Source organism: Tyto alba, unplaced genomic scaffold, assembly GCF_018691265.1.
Source record: "Tyto alba isolate M040663 unplaced genomic scaffold, T.alba_DEE_v4.0 Super-Scaffold_9, whole genome shotgun sequence".
In the NCBI taxonomy this organism is placed as follows: domain Eukaryota; kingdom Metazoa; phylum Chordata; class Aves; order Strigiformes; family Tytonidae; genus Tyto; species Tyto alba.
Window position 1 is genome coordinate 29,535,430 of NW_024881330.1, and position 21,189 is coordinate 29,556,618.

The 21,189-nt window shown below is 40.5% G+C and overlaps 1 protein-coding gene across 1 annotated transcript; it reads right to left on the bottom strand.

Annotated features, from left to right (window-relative positions):
- Positions 1-2,177: 2,177 nt before the first annotated feature.
- LOC104361638 (carbonic anhydrase 2) lies at positions 2,178-21,126 on the bottom strand. The gene is made up of 7 exons (XM_033005888.2): positions 20,874-21,126; positions 20,041-20,238; positions 8,957-9,075; positions 7,444-7,536; positions 6,497-6,559; positions 5,300-5,455; positions 2,178-3,013 (listed from the first exon to the last, which is right to left on the bottom strand). Exons 1-7 carry the CDS (start codon positions 20,905-20,907, stop codon positions 2,894-2,896), a joined length of 783 nt encoding a protein of 260 aa, XP_032861779.2. The 5' UTR covers positions 20,908-21,126; the 3' UTR covers positions 2,178-2,893.
- Positions 21,127-21,189: the final 63 nt, after the last annotated feature.

The window sequence follows — 21,189 nt, forward strand, 5'->3', positions numbered from 1 at the left end:
TTATCTAATATCCCAGGGAATATCCCTAATCAGTCTACCCACCCATGTCAGTCTAGGACACATCCAACCCTTAGAAATAGCAGGGGAGAAATCATAAAATTTTCTAACACATGGAGTTGGCAGACAAGCGCGAGACAAGATCACAAACTGCAAAATTAACAGTTTGCAAGTGAATGTGCTTCTGTCTTTCCCCCACCAAAGTGCTGGCTGAGTATTTTACAATGACTTCAAATTAACACACTAGCCTTCTTTTATTTTTTTTTTTCCTTCTAAATAAATTTCCATTTAATCAGAGCTGCCTACTTGACAGAAAAATTACCTGCAGTGGACCATCTTCTGTTCTGTGACCAAAGTTTTTTTCATTATGAATTCATCAGCATTTTTCCAGTTGAAACAAGTCTGTGTGATGTTAGAATGGGTGTTGTTTTAAGTCTGCTGTGGAATGATTGCAAAACCTAATTATAACCTCCTTATACGAGCAAATAGTGAAGGAGACTAGAGGTCAGGAAAAAGAACTATAAGATAAAGCTGAATAGGACCATAATCAAAATCAACAATCAGGAAATGGATTGCGAATGCCATGTTTTCTTTGTTTCTGTGTTGGCCTTAATATAAATGTCTTCCTTGAAAAAGCTATCCATTGCACAAGCCTCTAACTGCAAAATGTGAATTTGTGATAAGCCCATGTACCATTTTACGCTAGAGAGGGTTTTTTGTGAGGTGGTTCTCTAAGTTTGTTCACTTAAAGAAAGGGAAAAAATAGAAAAAAAATATGAAGAACAGTGTTCCCTGGTAGACCACACAGGTAAGACGTACAGCAGGCTCTTCCTGTACACCATGTATACGACTTACAGACACCAGCTTGCATTGTTTGTCTGAATACAAAGTACTTCATATTCAGCAAAGGCAAACATATGGCACTGGCAACATTCCAGGTAAACAGGCTCGTGCAAACAAGATGATAAATATATGGCTCATGTTGATTGTCTTTGCTGTTACTTATTATTTATGGAGCAACCTTGAAGTGCAATGGAGTATGATACATTAAACTCTCTATGGCAGTAGCGATCAGAACTTCGCAGGTGTTTCCAGGTTTTTACTCTAGCCATTAGGCAGAGGTTTGCATTCTGTGTCACATACCAAGCCTATGTACTACTTAAGCTGTAGAGGTACCAATGAGATTACCACTTCTCAGAAAGTCTTATTACCTAGTGGTTAACATATCATAGTTATCAAAATATGGGTTTAAAATCTGGAAATCTAAGACTGGTATATTTTTTTTAATTTTAGGAGTGCCATAACATGTAATCATTTTGCAAATTGTAGGGTTGCCATCTTTGAGAGCAAGTTCTGGCATACATACACAATTGCAGGAAAAAGTATGGTGTTTGTGACTGCTAACAAGCACTTCACTTCAGCAAAAGGGTGCTACCTGCTGAAATAAGTGGGTCATAGGCCCGTAAGTCTCCATCCTCAGAGATACTGAAATGCCATATGGGCATGGTCCTGGGCAACCTGCTCAAGCTGGCCCTGCTTGACCAGAAGGGTTGGACCAGATGACCACCAGAGATCCCTTCCAACCTCAGCCGTCCTGTCATTCTGTAAGGTGTTTCCCTCTTGGCTGGATTCGGCAGCTTTAAGCCACCACATACTGGATCTATAATTCTAATTTTAGAGGTGTAACCTCCCTTGCACTGTGTAGCACTCAGGCCTGTGGGTGACACTTGGAGTCAGAAAAGTATTCAAACCACTCAACATAAAGAATCTGAATTAGTCAGCATGGTTGTTGTAGGAAGAGACAAGTATCTTCGTAGCTTAATTCAGAAAAGCTGAACTTAGAACAAATGACCTGTAGCAAAGGAACACTTTGGTTTTCTGTTCTGTTTTGTTTTTTTGTTTTGTTTTGTTTGGGTTTTTTATTTTCAGCAGAAGGGAGTGCTTTCTCAAAGGAGGAGATTTGACAAGAGTTTTCTGTTGCTCAAAACTAACCCTTCTGATGTCTGTTAGAGAGCTACTTAGAGAAAATTTCCTAACATATCCATATAGGTTGGCATTCATCTTCGGTGTCATTGAAAAAAATTCCCAATATGATGTTTAGTAATTATGCTTAATATGAAACAATGGAAGCAGATTAGTGACTCCTTTCCTGAATTAAAATAATATCATGGAAGCAAAAATATAAGTATAGATTTATTAGAGAAGTTATCTAAAATACAATATTGTTTTCCTCTTTAAATTAGAGCATATATTATCTCAATGAAAAGATATTTTGTATTATTTCTGTGGTAATAACAACTTTGAAAGATAATACTTAGAACATTTTTAATTAAAAAAATCCAACACTACCATTAAGACATAATCAAGGTTGTCGATAGCATGGGTAAAAATGTAAAATAGTCTCAAAAATATTTACATGTCAGTTTCTTAAAATCTAAGTAGTCTAATTCTCAATATTTGCTTTACTTTCTCAAAATACTTTTTTTCTTAAATCATACCTAGATTCTGTGTTCCTGTGCTTTTCACAAAGCTTCAAGTTATCGTTAGTTATGTGTACTACCACACCAGTGGATGAGGTTTCTTAAAATGGCTTATTTTGCTCTCACCATATCCTCTCCCAAGTAGCAAACATACCATAGAGTCAGTTGCAGTAATAGTCACCAAAACACACACAGCCACACCCTCCCTTCCCCACCCCAACCCCACACCTTAAGAACCCTTTCCTATTTGGCTAAGAGCCTTTCGCATTTCATTAGCTGGTATTTTAGATGCAGAGCAAAAGAATGGATCTGGGAAACACGATGTTGCCAGGGCACACATGGCAAAGGTTTGATTTGTGCTTAGCGAAAGGGGCTCCTCACAAACACAGCAATTTCTAACACACTCAGCACTGAGGTTACTGGAAGGAAGCTCTGACTTCTCTGCTCTTCAAAGGCTGACATGGGCGCCAGTTGTCCACCATATGGCACACGGGCTCATTCTCAGCACTGAAGCAAAGGCCACGGAGTTTGCACATCTGTGGAAAAAAGGCACAAACATCCTCAAATGCATACTCTTGTTTCAGTTGGAGTATTTGAATTACACACCTTGGGCCTGAGCCAGAGGACCAACTCAATTTTCACCAGCACTAATGGTCTAGAGATGTTATCACCACCCATGTGTCTCTGCACTTCATCCACAACATTTTCTGCTCCTGTTCACAAAATATCCTAGCAAGAATTAAGAAAGCACAGAAGACATAGGCACACATTTTCTGAACTCTGCACAAAGAGCTGTTTGTCCTTGATTCAGATCTCAATTAAAACCCTTTAAGAGTCCTTTGCAAGTGGTACTGGTTTGGCTCTTTTGAAAATTGAATTTATTGGGTCAGTTGATATTAAAAAAAACAAACTGACTTAACACTTGGGTCAAATTAAAGCAGTCAAATTCATTCAAGATATCTTGATTTTCAAATACTACAAGAGGGAAAACTGCTCCACGTCAGCAGGAGCATACTGTAAGGTTTTAGTGCCTGTTCCTAAAGTAAAATCGGTGTTTGTAGAGTCTGATGTAATAAAAGCACGTCTAAGTGAGTATCTCCAAAACTAAGAAAAAGACTGCCAAAATAATAACCCACCACAAATGTGGCCTTGCAAAGACAGCTGGAACTGCCGACCAAAATAAGCAGGTGGGATTCCAGGACTTTGTACAAGCCATGCTGCAGGTCAAGCCTTCCTTCATTCAAGAAAGAAGGCCCTTGGCAGTGGCCAGCCCAGGAGAGGACTTTACTTCGGGACTGATTGGAACAAAGTTCGGAGCTCAACCTCTGCCAGGAAATGCTGCGTCACTACAGCAAATGATACTGGGTTCGCTACACCCTGCTGTAATAGCCAGTCTTTACCTATCTTTGGAAAACCAGTTGAACTTAAATCCTGTGTCAATACTATGCTTTATGGTTTCTTGTTTTGATCATCTTTAGAATGAAAAGGCAAGCTGCCACACACACTGTTTTGATCTCAAATCCATCTTTGAAATGTTGATGGAGGGGAGTGTGTGGGAGAAACAAGTGGTGTCTTTTACCACTTGCAGGTGGTTAAAGTAGGTGTAGTAGGAAAAACAACTCTATTTTGGTGAATATGCTCTTGCCCTATAATAAAACCATATTTGCAAACCTTGGATTATCAACAGCAATACCAGTAGTTCAAAATAAACAAACAGTGTCAACTTTAATGCTCCCCGGCAGTTTATTAATGGTAAGCATAGCTATAATTATTATTTCCAATAGTTCTTCCTTGTAATTTATCCTATCCTTCATTATGTTAAGTCTCACAACAGCTCAGTTGCACTTCTTTCACATCAGCTGAATAAACCCAGAATTGGGTGTATAATGTTAGCACGTCTGCCACTGACAAAAGGGATTTGAGAGTTTGAAGGGTAAACTAAGGCCCTCCAGGACTAGTTTATATTTATATGCTGTACATTCTATTTATATCTCCCAAGCACACAGATGTGATCCCGAGGATGGAATCTTGCCTATGTAATTTCATTAATGGATGGTGCAGAAAGATAGGGCCAGAAGTGATTTAATCTGCAGGAGCTCCTTCTTACTAGGAAGATTGTCCTCCTGAAGATGCTCAGAGTAAAGGATTTTTTCAGGCAGCAGACTTCTGGAATCAGCAAGTTTTCTCACTTCCAATCAATGCAGTTTTGTTAGGGTTGTCACAATTCTGCGTGGGATTTCCCAGTCTTCTGTGCTGAATAGAACTTGTAAAATGAGCCCTGTGTCCTGGAAATGCTGGAAAATCAACAAACCAACTACAGATCTACCGTGTGAGACTGCATGATCTTCAGATGCTTGGTAAATCTGGCATTTTCAGGGCAAGTATACCCAGACAGGTGATGTCTGCATGTACAGCAAACCTGCTCATGCTCACAACACATGCTAGACTAACTCTACATGTGCAAACGGTCCTTTCATGCATGCTACAATTTTCCCAGATTTATACCACATGACAGCTCTAATCATGTATCTAGAAAGCCTGATTAAAGTTTTTAAATCCCCCCAAATTTTCCCTCGACTGTGTCTAAACAGCAGACAGCCTTTTATTTTACAGCAGCCTCTACCTCCACACGTAGAAGTAGAGTCCTGCCAGAAGAGGATAACCACTCCAGTTATGCATTTTTGACACGTGATGCTAGCTAATGGCCTGCATAGCTCTGCAGGAACATGAACTGCCATTTCAAAGACTGCCTGGAGGGCTGAACCGAAGCAATCAGTACGACTCCAGTACACATCTACTGGCACCATCCCTTGCAGACCTACCTGCTCGGGGCTGACAGTGATGGGCTCCTTCAGGACATGCCAGATCACACATTCGAGCAGTGGGGGGGTGGTCAGTGAGCCGGGATATGTCCAGTAGTCTCTGCATGCAGGGAGCAGTCCAGTGGGGTCAAAGTTTGTGAAGGAAGCCTGCTTTCCCTACAATAAAGAAAGCAGACGGGGTAACATCAGGGGAGAGACAACATACATACGCTCGGCTCGCAGTAGCAAAATCACCTACAGGAAGCTCCCTGTTTGGAGAAAGGCAGAAATGGAGCTTGGCACGAAGTGCTGAGTGCTTCCTACAGTACATTTAGGATTAGAGACTTTCAGCAATGTGTTTCTTACATTATAAGATTTTCAAGATATTGTTTCTCATGTGAAATATTGAATTTATGTTTCTTGTTCCTAGAGATACGATTTGACCCTGCCTGATGGAACAGTGAGATTTCATATGCCATGTACATTGACTGCACTGGAAACATCAGACTTGGGAGACCTGTTGGAGAGTCCACTGCAGTAAATGGCAACATCCATTTACCTCAAAGGGAGCCTGGTGACAAAGATGACAGCATAGTCTCATTCTTTACCTTTCCTGTCCACATTTCTCATTGGCACAGGTCTCTACCCACTATGAAGGTACCTAACTACTCAGTAAGTACTTTTCATTTCTCATTACTGAGCTCATTAAGATCACACACGTGCTTCACATAGTATTTAACATACAGAAAGGCTTTTTTTCCCAAGAGTTATACATTCTGATCAAACTTATTATCTGGACTCTCTCTAGAAATAGCCAAGAGAAGCATGCCCTCTTGGAGGAAGGAAATTTATCCCCCAGAATTAGAGATGAGGGGAAGTGCCTTTTGCATCTGTCATCACTGACTAGAAAGGACACCTAGAAGAACAGTTTAGACTGGGAAGATGAATTCTACCTTATAAGTTTAAATGCAGTTAAAAGACAGAAATGTAGTCAGAGATACAAAATGATCACTGTTTCTAGTATTCCCTGCCTTCTACCACAACTTCATTTGAATATCTTTTGCATTTAGGATTAGAGGAGCATCAATGCTGACAGCAGGAAGGTTTGTCTTACTTTTGTACATGCAGCAGACTGGGAAGAAGTAAAAAAATGCACTTCTTGAAGACAACACAGCACAGTTGTGATTGGTGTCAATCAACACACAGAGAAAACATTACCTTGGTTTGAATGGAGTTCAGAGCATCCACAACTTTTTGTATTTCAGGCCTGGCATTTCCTACCTGTAACACAAACAGTATGAAAAGAAAATAACCACACATTCTCATGATACCTCTAGTTTTCTGTTACAGTTCTCAAGGAAACATTTTATAGAACATTTTCCCAGCACCATTTCATTATGTAACAGGAGTATTACAGCAAAAGTGACTGCAACTGTCTCTGTACAATCGTGCCAGTTGACAGTCAGCACAAATGGGTCAGCCAAGGACGCTGGACAGAATAAAGTTAATTTCATTTATAGTGTGTGGATTTATTTTTGGACTTTAGCTTTTTGTTTGTTTGTTTGTTTGTTTGTTTGTTTTTTGGTTTTTTTTTTTTGTTTGTTTGTTTGTTTGTTTTTTGTTTTGTTTTGTTTTGTTTTGTTTTGTTTTGTTTTGTTTTGTTTTGTTTTTTCATAGAAGTCACCCTTCTGATAAAATACAGTGAGGCCAGGCCAGAGTGAACAATGCTGGGGCACAATCATCTTCAACTAGATGTGAAGATAATTCAACTAAGACAAAATTCTCTGGACGTTTAACAATGACATGAAAAGGAAAATAGGTGTTATTTAGGCTGGTCCTACTGCAGATTCATACACACATAACTCTGTCCGTTATGCACATCACCTTTCACTGACAAGAGTTATGGCAGTGTCACTGTTGTGATGAAGGCAATTATGCTGCTATAGGGCTGCCAGAGTGATGGATGGCAGTCATACTCCATGGCTGGTGTACAGTTTTTATGTGTAGAGAAATACAAGGGTTTGGAGCACCACCAAAGTTTGCTATGGGTTTAGGCAGTATGGCATAAACTGCCTTATTCTATATTTTAGGCTCTTAGGTCACCTTGCAACACAATGAACATACCAGACTCATCCAAATAATACAAAAGAAAAAGTTCAACTAACCTTCATGAAGATGCCTACCACAGCCAAACCATCAGGATGCTTCACAGCTTCAGCAAATTTACCATATTTTATGTTCCAGTGAACTATATGGAGCTAGGAGCAAGAAAACAAGAAGCACTATGAAGATGATATTCCATCCACAATATTTTACAAATGAGGATGCAGTGAAGTAATTTATTAAACATTAAGAGCAGATGGTGTTTTACTGCTGAGATTTAAAAACTTTTGTGTACGGTTAAGAATTTGTTGAATCATTCATCTACTTTCAAGTTTCATTTATGCAAAGAGATTTCTGTCGTGCATTTTATTTTGCTTCTCACTCTTATTCCCAGATGAGTTTTAAATGCAAACTGTGGCTGTATCATCCTGCTTTTAGTCTGGTAAAACTCCTGTTATCTTTAGCATGTGTTTTTCCTGCATGCAGCCTGCAGAATTTTGATGTAGTATTTTATTACTATATACCCTGGAGTTCTTATCAACACTGAAATACATGATTGTCAGTGTCACAAGAAGCAGAGAAGACACATTAACTACAGATCAGACCTGCAATCTAGAGAGTTTTTAAAAGCAGTCCTGTCCTTTTCTGGAAACCCTTTGAAAAGACTCTGAAATGAATCTCCAGGTCATGTTAGCCAGGATGCTGCTTTTTTTTTTCATTTCCAAGTTATTTCTGATTTAGTTCATCTGGCTGTTTCCCCACATCAGCAAGTCAAGTTGAGCAAGTAATTCTGGCACTGTGAACAGATGTAAGGCAATGGTAAGTTTCTCAGATAAGATAAAAGCTGCTTCTATCTCATGAAAAAGCAGCAGAGCCAATGAATTTGTGAAACCATTTCTTTTATCCATTAATGTAAGTCACATGCATGTTCAGTCAGTGTGTATTTATGAAAGGGTTAAAAAGTCTGTCACAGCATCCAGAAGTAGATTTCTAAACAGGGAACAAGGAAAGGTGGGATGCAAGGCACTCAAGTCACCCCATTTCTGTAGAGAGACTGTAATATGAAGTCTTAAGTGGTCCAACGGACATCTGGAGTCTTAAAGATGAATGCCTGCAAGGTCTCACTGCCCTCTTCACAGTTCCACTTGCTGCTTTGCAACCAGAAGATGAAAGGGTCTGCTCCAGGATTACTGTTGATGTCTCTGATGTTAAAAACTGAGGCCAGCAAAAGGGGATGTGTGTGTACAGAAGCGCTGCAATTCTATTTCTTCATAATTTTAAAGAGTCACTGAGAAAGCACAGGAAAACCATGGACAATTAATATGGGGTTTTCTGCTTCTGTAGTCTCTTTGACAAGTAGTAGATAAAAATATTACAGAAGTCCCCCAATTCTAATCTCTGCTCTTGCAAGCAGTAGGTCCTAGGGTGGTATTGTACCAAAATCTTCTACCGTAACCTCCACAATCTCTTGCCCTATGAAGATCTGTATAGAAGCTGCTAAAGTGGTGGAATGTTAAGGAAAAAAAAAAATATTCATTATACACAAAAAACTGGAGAAGGTAAAGCATGTCCTACCTCTGCATCGTACTTCACACCATCCACAGTGTGCTCAGACCCTTGGCCCTCACAGGATCCCCAGTGAATGTGAAACTGTGCCAGCCTGTAGACTCCATCCAGTGCCCCTCCTTGCAGAACTGCAAAGCAAAGAGCCTCTATTAGCACTTCCCATAAGCTTTGTTACTGAGTGTCACTTCAAAGTGGAATGCCCATCTCCAGTCCTCCAAGTGAATTAGTTCATTGCTCTACATGCTGCCATGCTACTCCAGACCATCTTCAACGGCACATTGCTGCAATACGCCAAAAATCAGTAATAAACATGTAAAAATGTGACTTTACAGTAAGCATCTCATCAGCAATTTAACAGGCATGCTAGTATAACAGGTGACGAGGGGAAAGTGAAGGATGTAACTTTTCTGTCACCAAATAAATAAAGGCCAAGGAAAAGAATAGTCTTTGTAAGAGGCCTATATAGAGTTATTCTATGGAAGTACACTTGAAGACCAAGTATCTTTCACTACTGATGTACTCTGTCCCTTCATTTTAAACACTTTATCCATTTCGCCCTTAATCCTGCAAATCCTGCAGATTGGATTGAGTGAAATGTTTTCAGTTCCAAATTAAACCTAAACACCTGTTAGCCATGGGTTGCAGCAAGGCAAAGCGCTAGGCACAGTGCAAGGCATTGCAGACGTGTGATTTCAAACCTCTTGTCTCTCCCTATCTTCTACTCCTCCAGAATGAGAGTAAAAAAAGGTGGTGAAAATGGCAATGCCTGCAGAGATAAATTTTTTTAAAAAATATTATTTGAAATGCAGCATTTACTTATGCTCTCCACTATCTGACATTACTCCTGCTATGGGACCGGCTCTAAGTGGAGTGCCCAGCCACACTTTCAATTATACAGGAGTTCCCCTGAGCTCCCTTATCCTGCTCGTTAGCTTTAACCTTGTACTTAATCTGTGACTAATCGCCATTATGATATGCAGGATCAAGCCCTATTACTGCAAAATGCTCATGGCACAGACAATGTCTTCTCCAGTGCAGCATAAAGCACAGAACAATAACAAAGAGTTCTATTAAATAGAGCTATTTACCTAAGTTATTAGAGCAAGGTTTCACACTGGTTTGTTTGGCAGTTGTTTTTTTTTTTTTTACTAAGCATCTCAAATTTACAATTACATCTTTAAGATGTTAATATTTATGAATAAAAAATATTTAAAAATATAATTTGAAGTATTATATATCTTAGGGATCAATTTCTAATTTATACATAAGTATGTATATACAATAAAGTGACAGAAGAGTGTTGTTACCAGATATTACATGTAAGTGTGCTCTGTGTATGCCACAAACAAAATGGTTCTGTGGAGTAAAGATGCTTTCCTCTCAGTCTGCAATCAGTCTAGACGCTATCACAATACGTGCGTGCGTGAAAATATACATTAAATGCAGACAGGAGAAGGTTACTGCCTGTTCAGGTTTGAATAATTCTGATTATATGCAAGCATGGACAACAACAGCCATGGATACTTGGCAATGAGGTGAGAAGGATGTGACTAAAAAAAAAAGAAATATATGAAAATTAAATATGAGTTATATGCAAAACACATTAGTTTCCACTGGTGTGCCTTACACATGCAAAATTTGGGTTCAGTGGACAAATTTAGCATTTGTATGGGGCTCCTCTGGTAAGTATATTTAGAAGTCTCCCAAAGTGTATTTCTATTTGAAAAAATGTGAATGTATGTTTCACTGCAGTCTTTGTAATTTCCAATACTGTAGCCAACACTGAACAGCAACAGACCAAGACTTGCCCTACCTATTGCCAAGCTATGTGATACAAAGAACAATGGCTACTTAAAATAATTAAATTGGAACATATTTTATTCTACTTTTACGTTTCTGCGTGTGCTAGTTGCCAAGATGCGTAACTGCTTCAAGCACAGGACTACAAATCAGAATATTTCTTTTCAAAATGGTGACTCTGAATGTGCATTAGTTCCTTTTGAAAACGAAGTAAATGGTTGCTTATGTTTTTACAGATGCAAGATCTAAACCACACAATATTAAGTTTCATTTAAAAATGATGCCATGGAGTTGCCGTGTTTCAGGTTCAGTTCCTTTGGCTAATGGACTTGCTGCTCGTTGCAGGTACAGATGGACTGAGGTTCCACCATTCCTCAACCTCAGCAAGCACCAGCGCAGCACAGGTTAATCTGCCATTATTAATCAATGGAAAGCATGCTGAAAAGCAGAACCATGCAATCTTCTTAATTCCATTTGCAGTGTTATTTCTCTACACAAAGTTTGCTATAGTCTCATAAAACTCAAAAGATGCACAAAAATCTCTTTGCAGTTTTTGCTTACTTTTCACATTCTGTGGTTCTCAAATCCAGCACTAGCTTATTTTGACTCACAGCAGAGCATTCAAAGAAAGTAATAATTAGATTAGTGTGAATGAATACAAATTCAGCAGGCTTAATTACAGAACAGACCTTCTAGCCTACATTAAGCAGTATTTTTAATACTTTTCAGCCTTTCCAAAGAAGTAAAATTTAAAATTAAACTTAAAAGGCAAACTAGAAGCATTAGAGCTTCATTTTTTTTCCAGCACAAGCCTTTTTAAACCACTAATAAACGCTGCCAGCTTTTGCAAAGTAAAAGTTCATCAAGAATCAGTGCAACATGCACGCACACCAGGATCATCCCTGTTCTTGTTCTTCGTGATGTGAACATCGATTCAGGCTACATTGAAGATAGAAGTCCAACCTTTCCATCCACTTTTTTTGAGGGATGGGGAAATTCTGATCCATCTTTGAGCACTTCATTATTAGCTCCCTTCCTTTTGAAATTAGTATTAGTGAAAACCATCCTGAAAATACATATGTAGCTGTGTTCCCTTTTGTTATATAGCACAGCTTCAGATGCAGGGTGAAGACAACACAAGCCAACCTAGAAAACACATTTTTTTCTTACAGATTCAACCTACTAAACATAATCTACATCATAACCTGGTCTCCAAAGAGGTTCAACAGCCAAAGAGGTGGCAGCTTGAAAATGCAATTTTTTTTTTATCTTTCACAGTTATTTGAAATGTTACAGTGAGATAAATTTGGACCCACTTTGCTTAGATTAAGTTTTTCAACCTTCTACCTACCCTTTACTGGAGAAGTTATACTAGTAACATCCAGTAATTATATTGCACTGTTATTAAATGATCTCATAATGTTTTCTAAATTAGGTGAACCTAAGTATTAGCAGTCCTAATTAGGAAAGTCAAATAACCACACAATCTGTCCCGTATATGTCTGTGGGATTTCTTGCATAAAGATGGTGAACACTATTTGTCTCCAGTACACTTTCAAGATATTTGGAAACACACAGAAGCCAAAAGGCATTTTGCTGCATCAGGGACAGCTGTTTACTGAGGCCACACAATTTCACTGCTATATTTAAAGGCAAGTCACTGGGTAGTTACCCTTCCCATGTAGAACAGAACAGCTTTGTAAAAAATACTGTGGACCACTTCATACCTTTTTTCAGGAAGTAACAGCATCCACATATGTGAATTTCTGCAGGTATACTATGGAATTACTGTTATTTAGTTACCTCCTATGGGATGTTCTCTCTATACAGAGCAGGAGACTTATAAATCTCATCAAGGCAATAAACCTGTCAAAGCAGTAATCAAAATGGCTGAACTACAAGACCGTTTCATGAGTTAGCATTAATTCCTTCCTGTCATACAAATTAGTATGGTAAGAAAAATACTACTCTCAAGTTTGTTACTCTGGGAAAATGCTGAATGAAAAAATGTTCTTCAAATGGAAATCACTGATAGCAAAGCTCCTTCCAGTAGCTGATACCATGGGTCCACTACAACACAATGGATGTCCAGAGCTCCAAACATAGGAAATTCAGTTCTAATTGAGACTCCACCAAACAAAAACCTAGCATCAGGACATTTCAAGCACCTTAGCTTTGAGAACAGCCCTCTTGCACACACACTGCTTTGGCATTAGGAAAGCCATGATTTTGTAACAGCTGACAGTAGACGTGTATGTGATGTTGTAGGTATGTGTGTATGTAAATATATCCGTTGCATATACATTCATCTTAATGTTTTGTAAGCTTCTGTGTACACAGAGACATCTGTATGACAGAAAACAGGCCCTGAGGAGACAAAGTAGATGAAGCATTACTTGAAAAAAAAAACCAACCTCAAGCACTGTACACTATTAATGGCACAAAAAAGGCTCTTATGAGGATGCTCAGGGATTAGCCTAGTGTTCTTATGCAACTATGGGCTTCCTCATCTGACACACTGAAGAGTTCAGTTAGGGTGAACTGTCACTTCTGTGAAATGTGGATTACAGAGCATCACATTTTGCAAGATGTTTCTTTCTTTATGTTATCTCTTTCAGACATTCCTCCTAGGACCCTGTATCATGACAAGCAAGAGTGCAAGACAGCACGCAAGCATCTGACTGTAGAGATCATACTTGCAGAAAACATCCGTAATGAGTTTCACCAAGATGAAAACTACGTACTTGGTATCTCGTAAGAAAAAAAAAAAAAACAACACCATACTCTGACTTTGCTAGAGGGTTATCCTGATAAAGTAACACAGATGTTCCACAGAGATAGACCAGAATGAAACATCTGTCAAAATGCAGGAAGTCTGCAGACGTGTGTATTGGCAGCAGGTCAGTGATTCTGATTCACCTCAGTTGAACTATTTCATCCAGACTGGGTAGCAGCCAGAGAAACTCTGACCTGCTTAAGGATACAAAGTCATTTAGGTTCTTAACCTTCCTTACACTCCCTGGGACCAGTGGAGTTTATTTTTCATGTCGGGTCTTAAGTGGAGGTTCTCTGAGAGTTGCAAGGTGCTGTACTGAGTCCCTGATCAGCCTTCAATCCTCATGTTTCACACTGTATGAGCAGACAATGACTTTGTAAAAATGGAGTTGGAAGCATTAAAGTTCTCTTACAAGTAAGAACTGGTTTAATTTCTGATGGTAGTAACTATCCTACTAATCTCAGTGACTGCTTACAGTACTGAAAATTGTGCATGGTGCTCATACTACATTGTGATCTAATGAGGGATTTTAGTTTTGCAGCCCAGAAAGCCAAACATATCCTGGGCTGCATCAAGAGAAGCGTGGCCAGCAGGTCGAGGGAGGGGATTCTCCCCCTCTACTCCACTCTCATGAGACCCCACCTGCAGTGCTGGGTCCAGCCCTGGGGCCCACAACATAAGAACTACATAGACCTGCTTGAGTGGGTCCAGAGCAGGGACATGAAGATGCTCAGGGGGCTGGAGCACCTCCCCCATGAGGACAGGCTGGGAGAGCTGGGGTTGTTCAGCCTGGAGAAGAGAAGGGTCTGGGGAGACCTTATAGCAGCCTTCCAGTACTGAAAGGGGGCTACAGGAAAGATGGGGAGGGACTCTCTTGGGTAGTGTAGCAACAGGACAAGGGGTAACACTTTTGAACTGCAAGAGGGCAGATTTAGGTTAGGTATGAGGAAGAAACTCTTTCCTGAGAGAGTGGTGAGGCACTGGCACAGGTTGCCCAGAGAAGCTGTGGCTGCCCCCTCCCTGGAAGGGTTCAAGGCCAGGTTGGACGGGGCTTTGAGCAACCTGATCTAGTGGAAGGTGTCTCTGCCCATGGTGTCTTCCAACCCAAACCATTCCATGATTCTATTAACAAACTTAAGGTGTGAGCATTGCCTCTAAGTACACAGCAGTTCCTCATACCCGTAAGTAAACAAATATACTGGCTGGGAAGAGTAGTCATGACGACATCTGGCACACAGCTTCATTACATCTTAAAAACTACCTTTTCCAAGTGGCCCCAGCTGATAACAGCTGATGAGTTTCTCCTGGTTTTGCACTAAAAGCACCCCTAGAGGAGGAATGTGGAAGAAGGGAAGGAAGTTGCCAAGATTCTTAAATGCACAATCCATGTCAAATTTCTGCTCAGAAGTTCATGTTAAAAAAACCCCTCAAACTGATCTAAGTGAGGAATAGCACTTTTGGGCTCTGTAAATAAATGAAGGCCTGAAACATGAAGGACTTATCTCAAGCCCTCTCATCTTCCTTTCCAGTTCCTGGAAGCCCTAGAGCTATTCTCAAGTCACTTGCTTACATAAGCTTTGTGGCTTCTGGTGATCCCAGTTCACAAGAGAAATGACTTAATGATCACACACCCTCTGGGACCTCTGACTTTCTAGTCAAGCAGTGCACAAAAATACTTGTGACACACAGACAGGTGTCTGAATACAGTCCCCTAAAGCTATAAGCAGTCATTTCTAATCTATTACTCTGAAGGGTCAACACATTGCTTAGGCTATACTGTATTGTGGACCTTCAATACATGACAGTATACTAATAACATGCAATATTATTACAGCATAGCTAATATTACATCTTTAGAGCCAGGAAGCCTAAAAATAGACCAGAGGCAGTGCCTTTGATTAGGAGTTGTGCCTTAAAGACAGTAAACCTGTGTGTTTCTTCCTCCATTTACCAGCTGAGGCAGAAGTGTAGGAAAAGAGCAACAGTGGCACAACTTTCAGAGTAACTCACTGCCAGCCAAGCAGTGTTAATGCACTGGCTCTTGAATAACCCATGTAACAGAATAGACTGGTTTGTTTAGAGTGAGTCATAATTCGAGACAGCTGAAGTGTCCTTATTACTATTTACAATTATAGGAAGACTTGGGTAATATATTTGATTACAGATATTGAAAGTCTCCCAAGGGGTGATAGTATCAAGGTCAATACAGTATTTTCATTTCCCTAAGTCTCCTCAATTTTAAACTAAGCATGTGCAAAAATGTTGGATTTACTTGGGACTCTGTCTTGTATTATCTCTAGCTGAGTGTCAAGGAAGGAAAAGGAAACAATTAAGAGACTTGTCCACAAGCAGAAATTACCAGTACATTCAGTAATGTCTCTACAGCCTTACACCACAGCTGCAATTCACTTCTGTCAGGTTCTACACCTAAAATAGGTTATTTTAACATCCTTGTTATGGAATAAATTAATTGCTGATGGACTTCTTCCTTTTATAAGCTCAAACACATGATCAGAAAACAGAGAATACAGTGCCTATTGCTGTGCGCATTTCCCATTGGCATTTCAGGTTTTAGGTGAATTCTGAAAAATCTTCCCGGAAGCTTACATAGAGAATACATTATGTTTCAAAATCTTCTTTTGGGGTCTTGAGGCTTTCTTGAGCAAAGTCACTTCCTGCGGTTTTACAGCTCTGAGAAGTTGCTGTTTACTTCTGTCTTTCACAGAAAGTGAAACGATACGCCTGTCCTTATGACAGACTATTATATCAAGTGTTTAGTATGATAAAAAAGTACCTTTAATTACACACTCCTTTAAAGTTCCTAAAATAAAGTGCATTGTTACAATTTAACAGTTATCAGCACCAGCTGCTTCACTCCTCCGTGGAAGGTCAGGCCCCAGGATACAAGAGTGGATGAACCTGAGCTTGCAGTTTTATGCCTAGTGACACTTTTATCATAATGGACTTTTGCTTTTATTTAAAAAGTTATAGAAATGTCTAAGATGAATGCCTACAAATACTTGAACATTCACTATTATTAAAAGACAGCAAACGTGAGAACTCAGAAAGCAACTGCAAGAACTGAAGAAGAGGTACTGAGCAGCAACGCAAAGAGGAAGACACTGTTTGCTTTCTACATACAAGTCCAAAAAAACATTCTTAAAGACTGCAAGGAAACAAGACAGAAGATATCCTTTTATCTAAGAGAAAATCCTGGAATTTCAGCAAACAAAAAAAAGTTCATAAGCACGGCAATGCTGGCTTGTGAATTTCCTTTCCATACACCATTTCTACCGACTAGCAACTGTGAAATAAGAAGGGGATTCACTCTGGGGACTGCCTGAGCTTTTGGAAGTGTGTTCTGGAATATAACAGCCATCACATGACCCAAGAAATTCAGAGGCTGTACTGCAAGAACTGAAATGGAAGACTGGGGGGAGGTAACAGCTTAGAAAGAGGGTTTTTTTCTAAGCATGGTTAGTACCATCTAAGCATATCTAAGAAAATTAACAAGAAAGTAAAATAAAGTCAGGTTCTAAAGCTATTACAAAGATTTTAACATCATTTATCTGTTAAAGTGTAATTGTAAGAGCAAATTGTGTAGGTCATAGGCACAATTACAACCTGAATCAAGAGTTATGGCTATGAAGTCCCACCTATCAGTAAAGTGATCTTCTAAGAGCAGAGAATAAAACATTTTCTTCTGTGAAGATACATAGTCACATAAATTACAGACAGATTATTTTTGTTTAAAAAGTTAAAACTTTTATTTTACATCCTTACTATGCTGAAGAATATAGATAGAATATTTTACGAAATCTTATTTTTTTCTTTTAGATTTTTAGTTTTTCATGGATATAAGCAGAAGCTTTATACTACATAGTCTTGTACGCATACATATATTTTAACATACACATTTTGGTGGAAGAGCCTTTCATTTGGGGGAAAATATCTTACATCAAAATTTTGATTATTCTGGTATGTACTTCTTGTTACTTGTGATCAACAGTATTCATATTACATATTTGCTGAATCAAATAAACAACTGTTTTCAAAGAGTTTTATCCAAACACGCATTTTAGCTTTCCTACCTATTTTTACTATATTATTACTACTTCTACTTTTTAAATCACAAGAACTCATCTTGCATACTCTGAAGAGCCTGAGTCAAATAGACATTAATACCTAGAACTGCTGTTCAATTTATTTCAGTGTCATTAATTATAAGCCTCAAGATTCTTAATGAGTGGATCTACTTCTTTGTGTGCAATTACTCAAGTCTTGAAAATTATTCACAAACAATGATCTCACTACTTCATTTTGCACTTACTACCACAGATAATTCATTACTGCATATGGGACAGCTCATGGGACCAAGCAGCACAGCCTGGGGGAAGTATTTACAGGATTTTATTCCACTGTCTTCTGTAAAGCATACCAGCACATCATAATCTCACACAGTTTCTCCTTGTGACTGTTGAGTGATATCTAACCGAAACGTTGGTACAGACATTACAGTTAGTCTCAAATTCAGAAACAGGACTGAATTAAGCACAGTCAAGTCAATGACAGCTCTATTTTGTGTAAAGAAAGTAGGTTACCTAGTTAACTGCATACAAATGAAGCCATTAAGTGTGCTGCCAGGTAGAATCTATGTCCTGTAATTTTCAATAGGAAGTGTGATACTGAAGGAGCCACCCTTACCTGGCTTCATAGAGATCTGTTTAATGTTTTTTTCTGAAGAATAATCAGTTTCTGATTCACTAATAGAGCTACTGAGAATGTTTCTACTTGCCTCTCCTATCCTCCCACTCTGAAAGCTGTGTCACTGCATATCTGTCAGAGGATCCCTGTCACAGATGTTCTAGTTCTGCACCGACTTTTCTCATAAAATGCATTTTTCCTCCAGACATTTCTTTAGATTATTATATGTTCCTGCCATTTTCTCCTCCCAAGTTACCAAATACAACCTAATTTTCACAGTCTTTCCTAACTCACGCACACACAGTGTGAACACATAATAGTTTTGTTATACTATGAAGATCTGAACCTGTTTCCCTTGGGCTCACTGAGAGCAGGATGACTGCGAGAGCAGACTCGCAGGTAGCTGGTGAAAATATAATCTCTTTTTGTACTCTGAATCATTTACCTTATTCCCCATGACACTTAAAATGAACATGCACTCAGCTCCTTTAGCTCCTCAGTGCTTCAGAAAAATAAACCCTAAGAATTCAGAATACCTTTTCCTTTTTTTTTTTTTTAAAAAAAAAAAACCCCAAACATACAAATATTAATGTGGACACTGTGCAAATCATATGTGGACCTATGTGTATTTATAATACTGAACACTTATAGCTGACCACTTAATATTGTTCTGTATAAAGACTGTAAGAAAAATACGAAGTCAAATTCTTAGTGCAATGCTGAATTGTCTGTTATAGTGTTATATTACACTACCTGCAAAAACCTCACATTTTTAGTAGGCATGGATCGTTTGTTTCCAGCACCATTCCCTAAATGACATTGCCAACTAAATGCTTAGGAAAAAAAGGGCACTTGTTCAAGCAAGTTAAATCAGGCAGCGACTTACAGTGGGATTGGTTTTGCTGTCTAAATTCAAAATAGCGGCACATTCATTGTAGCACGGTGATGATTTCTGCAAATTCAGCCAGCTGAAAAACTACAATTAAAGATAACCTACAAAACCCTTGTTGAAACTGCAGCTTGAATTTCGTCTGTCCATCAATGTGCCCATTCCTTTTAGCAAGGATTACTGAAATGTTTGCAGGATTCAAGCCTTCATCTCACCACACGGTATGACGAACAATAAGACGCTGTGGAACGACTGACTGATTGCAAACTTTGTAGGAATGTGTCAAATACATTATCTTTATCTAGAAAGCCCAGCGTCAAGAAATGTCAGGGATAATACTTGTTTAAATTACAAAAGAACAGAGAGGTATTTTTTAATCATTTCTGTTTCTGTACTAACCTGGGAGCATATTGGCTTCAGAAATATAAAATAATATTTTGATAACCAAAGAAACTATTTCCAAACTATTTCCACTTCAAGTTGTTAACTGCAATCCTTTGTTATTCTAAGGCAAATTTCCTCCTACGATGTACTTCGCCTCTTCTTTTAACCGTTTGGTCAATAGGTTATGATGCCTAAAATTGTTCTTGTCAAATAATCACCCTTTTTTCTTCCCCCCTCCAGAGCTGAGCCATTATCCAAATCCTTCTGTTTTAAAAATAAAACAATTCACTTTTCTTGAGTTTAGAGTAGGGCAGCTCAAAACTGCCCAGACGAACTCCTGTTAGATGAAAACTAAGCCTGATTTCTTCCCAGCCTAAGGGAGCTGTGTGGGATGCTGAATCCTTAATGGCTGAATCCTGACCTTACCGAAGCCAAAACACTTCAGTGTTTTTGTGCCGTTGTAAAACCCCATGGCCTCAGTAGACACTTCAGTAGCAGCTTCTCCCATCTCCACCCCTGCACACGAAGACGAGCTCTCACCTGACTTGTCAGAAGAATCATCGAACTCCACGTTGAAGGAGTGCCCGTTGTTGACTATGTTTCTAGCCGTGCCGGCATCATAGCTGAAGCTGAGAGGCTTCAGAGAGGAGTCGTACTTGGCAGCCTTGCTGCTGATGGCAATGGGGGACTGGCGCTCTCCATTGGCAATGGGGAAGTGTTGGTGCCAGTGAGCGGGTCCTGCAAGACAACGTACAGCAGCTCGGTGGGAAAGGAAAGACACGAAGCCCAGGGGATACAAATGATAACCCTCACTCTAAAAACAGGGATATTTTTACCACCGGCATCAGCCTTTAATAATACACCACCTGCGCGGGGTGCCGGTGCTGCAGCGCAGACAGGGGGAAATCCCACCTGGGGACCCCGGTGGGGACCCGGCAGTCCCTGAGCCTGGGAGGCTGAGGCGGGGGGGTTCTGCTGGGGCGTCCTTCTAGAGGCCACCCCGTCCTTTTCCCCCCCCCCCCCCCCCCCCCCCCCCCCGCACCCCCCTTTCTTTGCGCCGTTACCGAAGTAAAGGAATGACAGTGGAAAAGCAGAAGATGCTCCAGGCAAATCGGGCGGCGCGCCTGGCTCGGGGCTCAGGCGCAGGTGGCATTTCAAGGTTAAAAGAAAAAAAAAAAAAAAAGGGGGGGGGGGGGGGGAAGGTATTGGGGGGGGGGGGAAAGAGAGAGAGAAAAGCGCCACGGAGCGCATTCCCGCTCCGGGCAAGGGCTCGGAGCGACGCGCAGCGGGCACGTCCCGGCGCTGCTCCCGGGGACCGGCCGGCAGGTGCGGTGCCGCGTCCCGTCCCGTCCCGCACCCCGCGGGGCACTCACCGTCCTGGGTGCCGTACCCCCACGAGTGGGACATGGTGCGCGGCCCGGCTCTACCCGCGGAGGCTGTCGCAGCGCCGTGGCTCCGGCGGGCGCTCAGGGGCTTTTATAGGCTCCCGCCAACTCCATGCCCTTCTCCGCGGCCGGAGGAAGGGGTGGGGAGCGCGGGCGGGGGCGGGGGGACACTCCGCTGGGGGCGGAGAGAGCGCTCCCTTATAATCCGCGCTCCGCCGCGGCCGCGGAGCTGCGGCGCGCCCGGCCGGCAGCGCCCCAGGCAGCCGCGCGGCGTGGGGCGGCCGCGAGCCTCGTGGCGTGGGGC

What these genes read in the sequence shown, in the direction of transcription:
- LOC104361638 (XM_033005888.2), bottom strand. Translation starts at nt 20,907, where the DNA reads ATGTCCCACTCGTGGGGGTACGGCACCCAGGACG. An exon ending in TGAACTCCATTCAAACCAAG is followed by an intron (nt 5,456 to 6,496) that starts GTAATGTTTTCT and finishes TCTTTATTGTAG; the next exon opens with GGAAAGCAGGCTTCCTTCAC. An exon ending in TCACTGTCAGCCCCGAGCAG is followed by an intron (nt 3,014 to 5,299) that starts GTAGGTCTGCAA and finishes TTTTTTCCACAG; the next exon opens with ATGTGCAAACTCCGTGGCCT.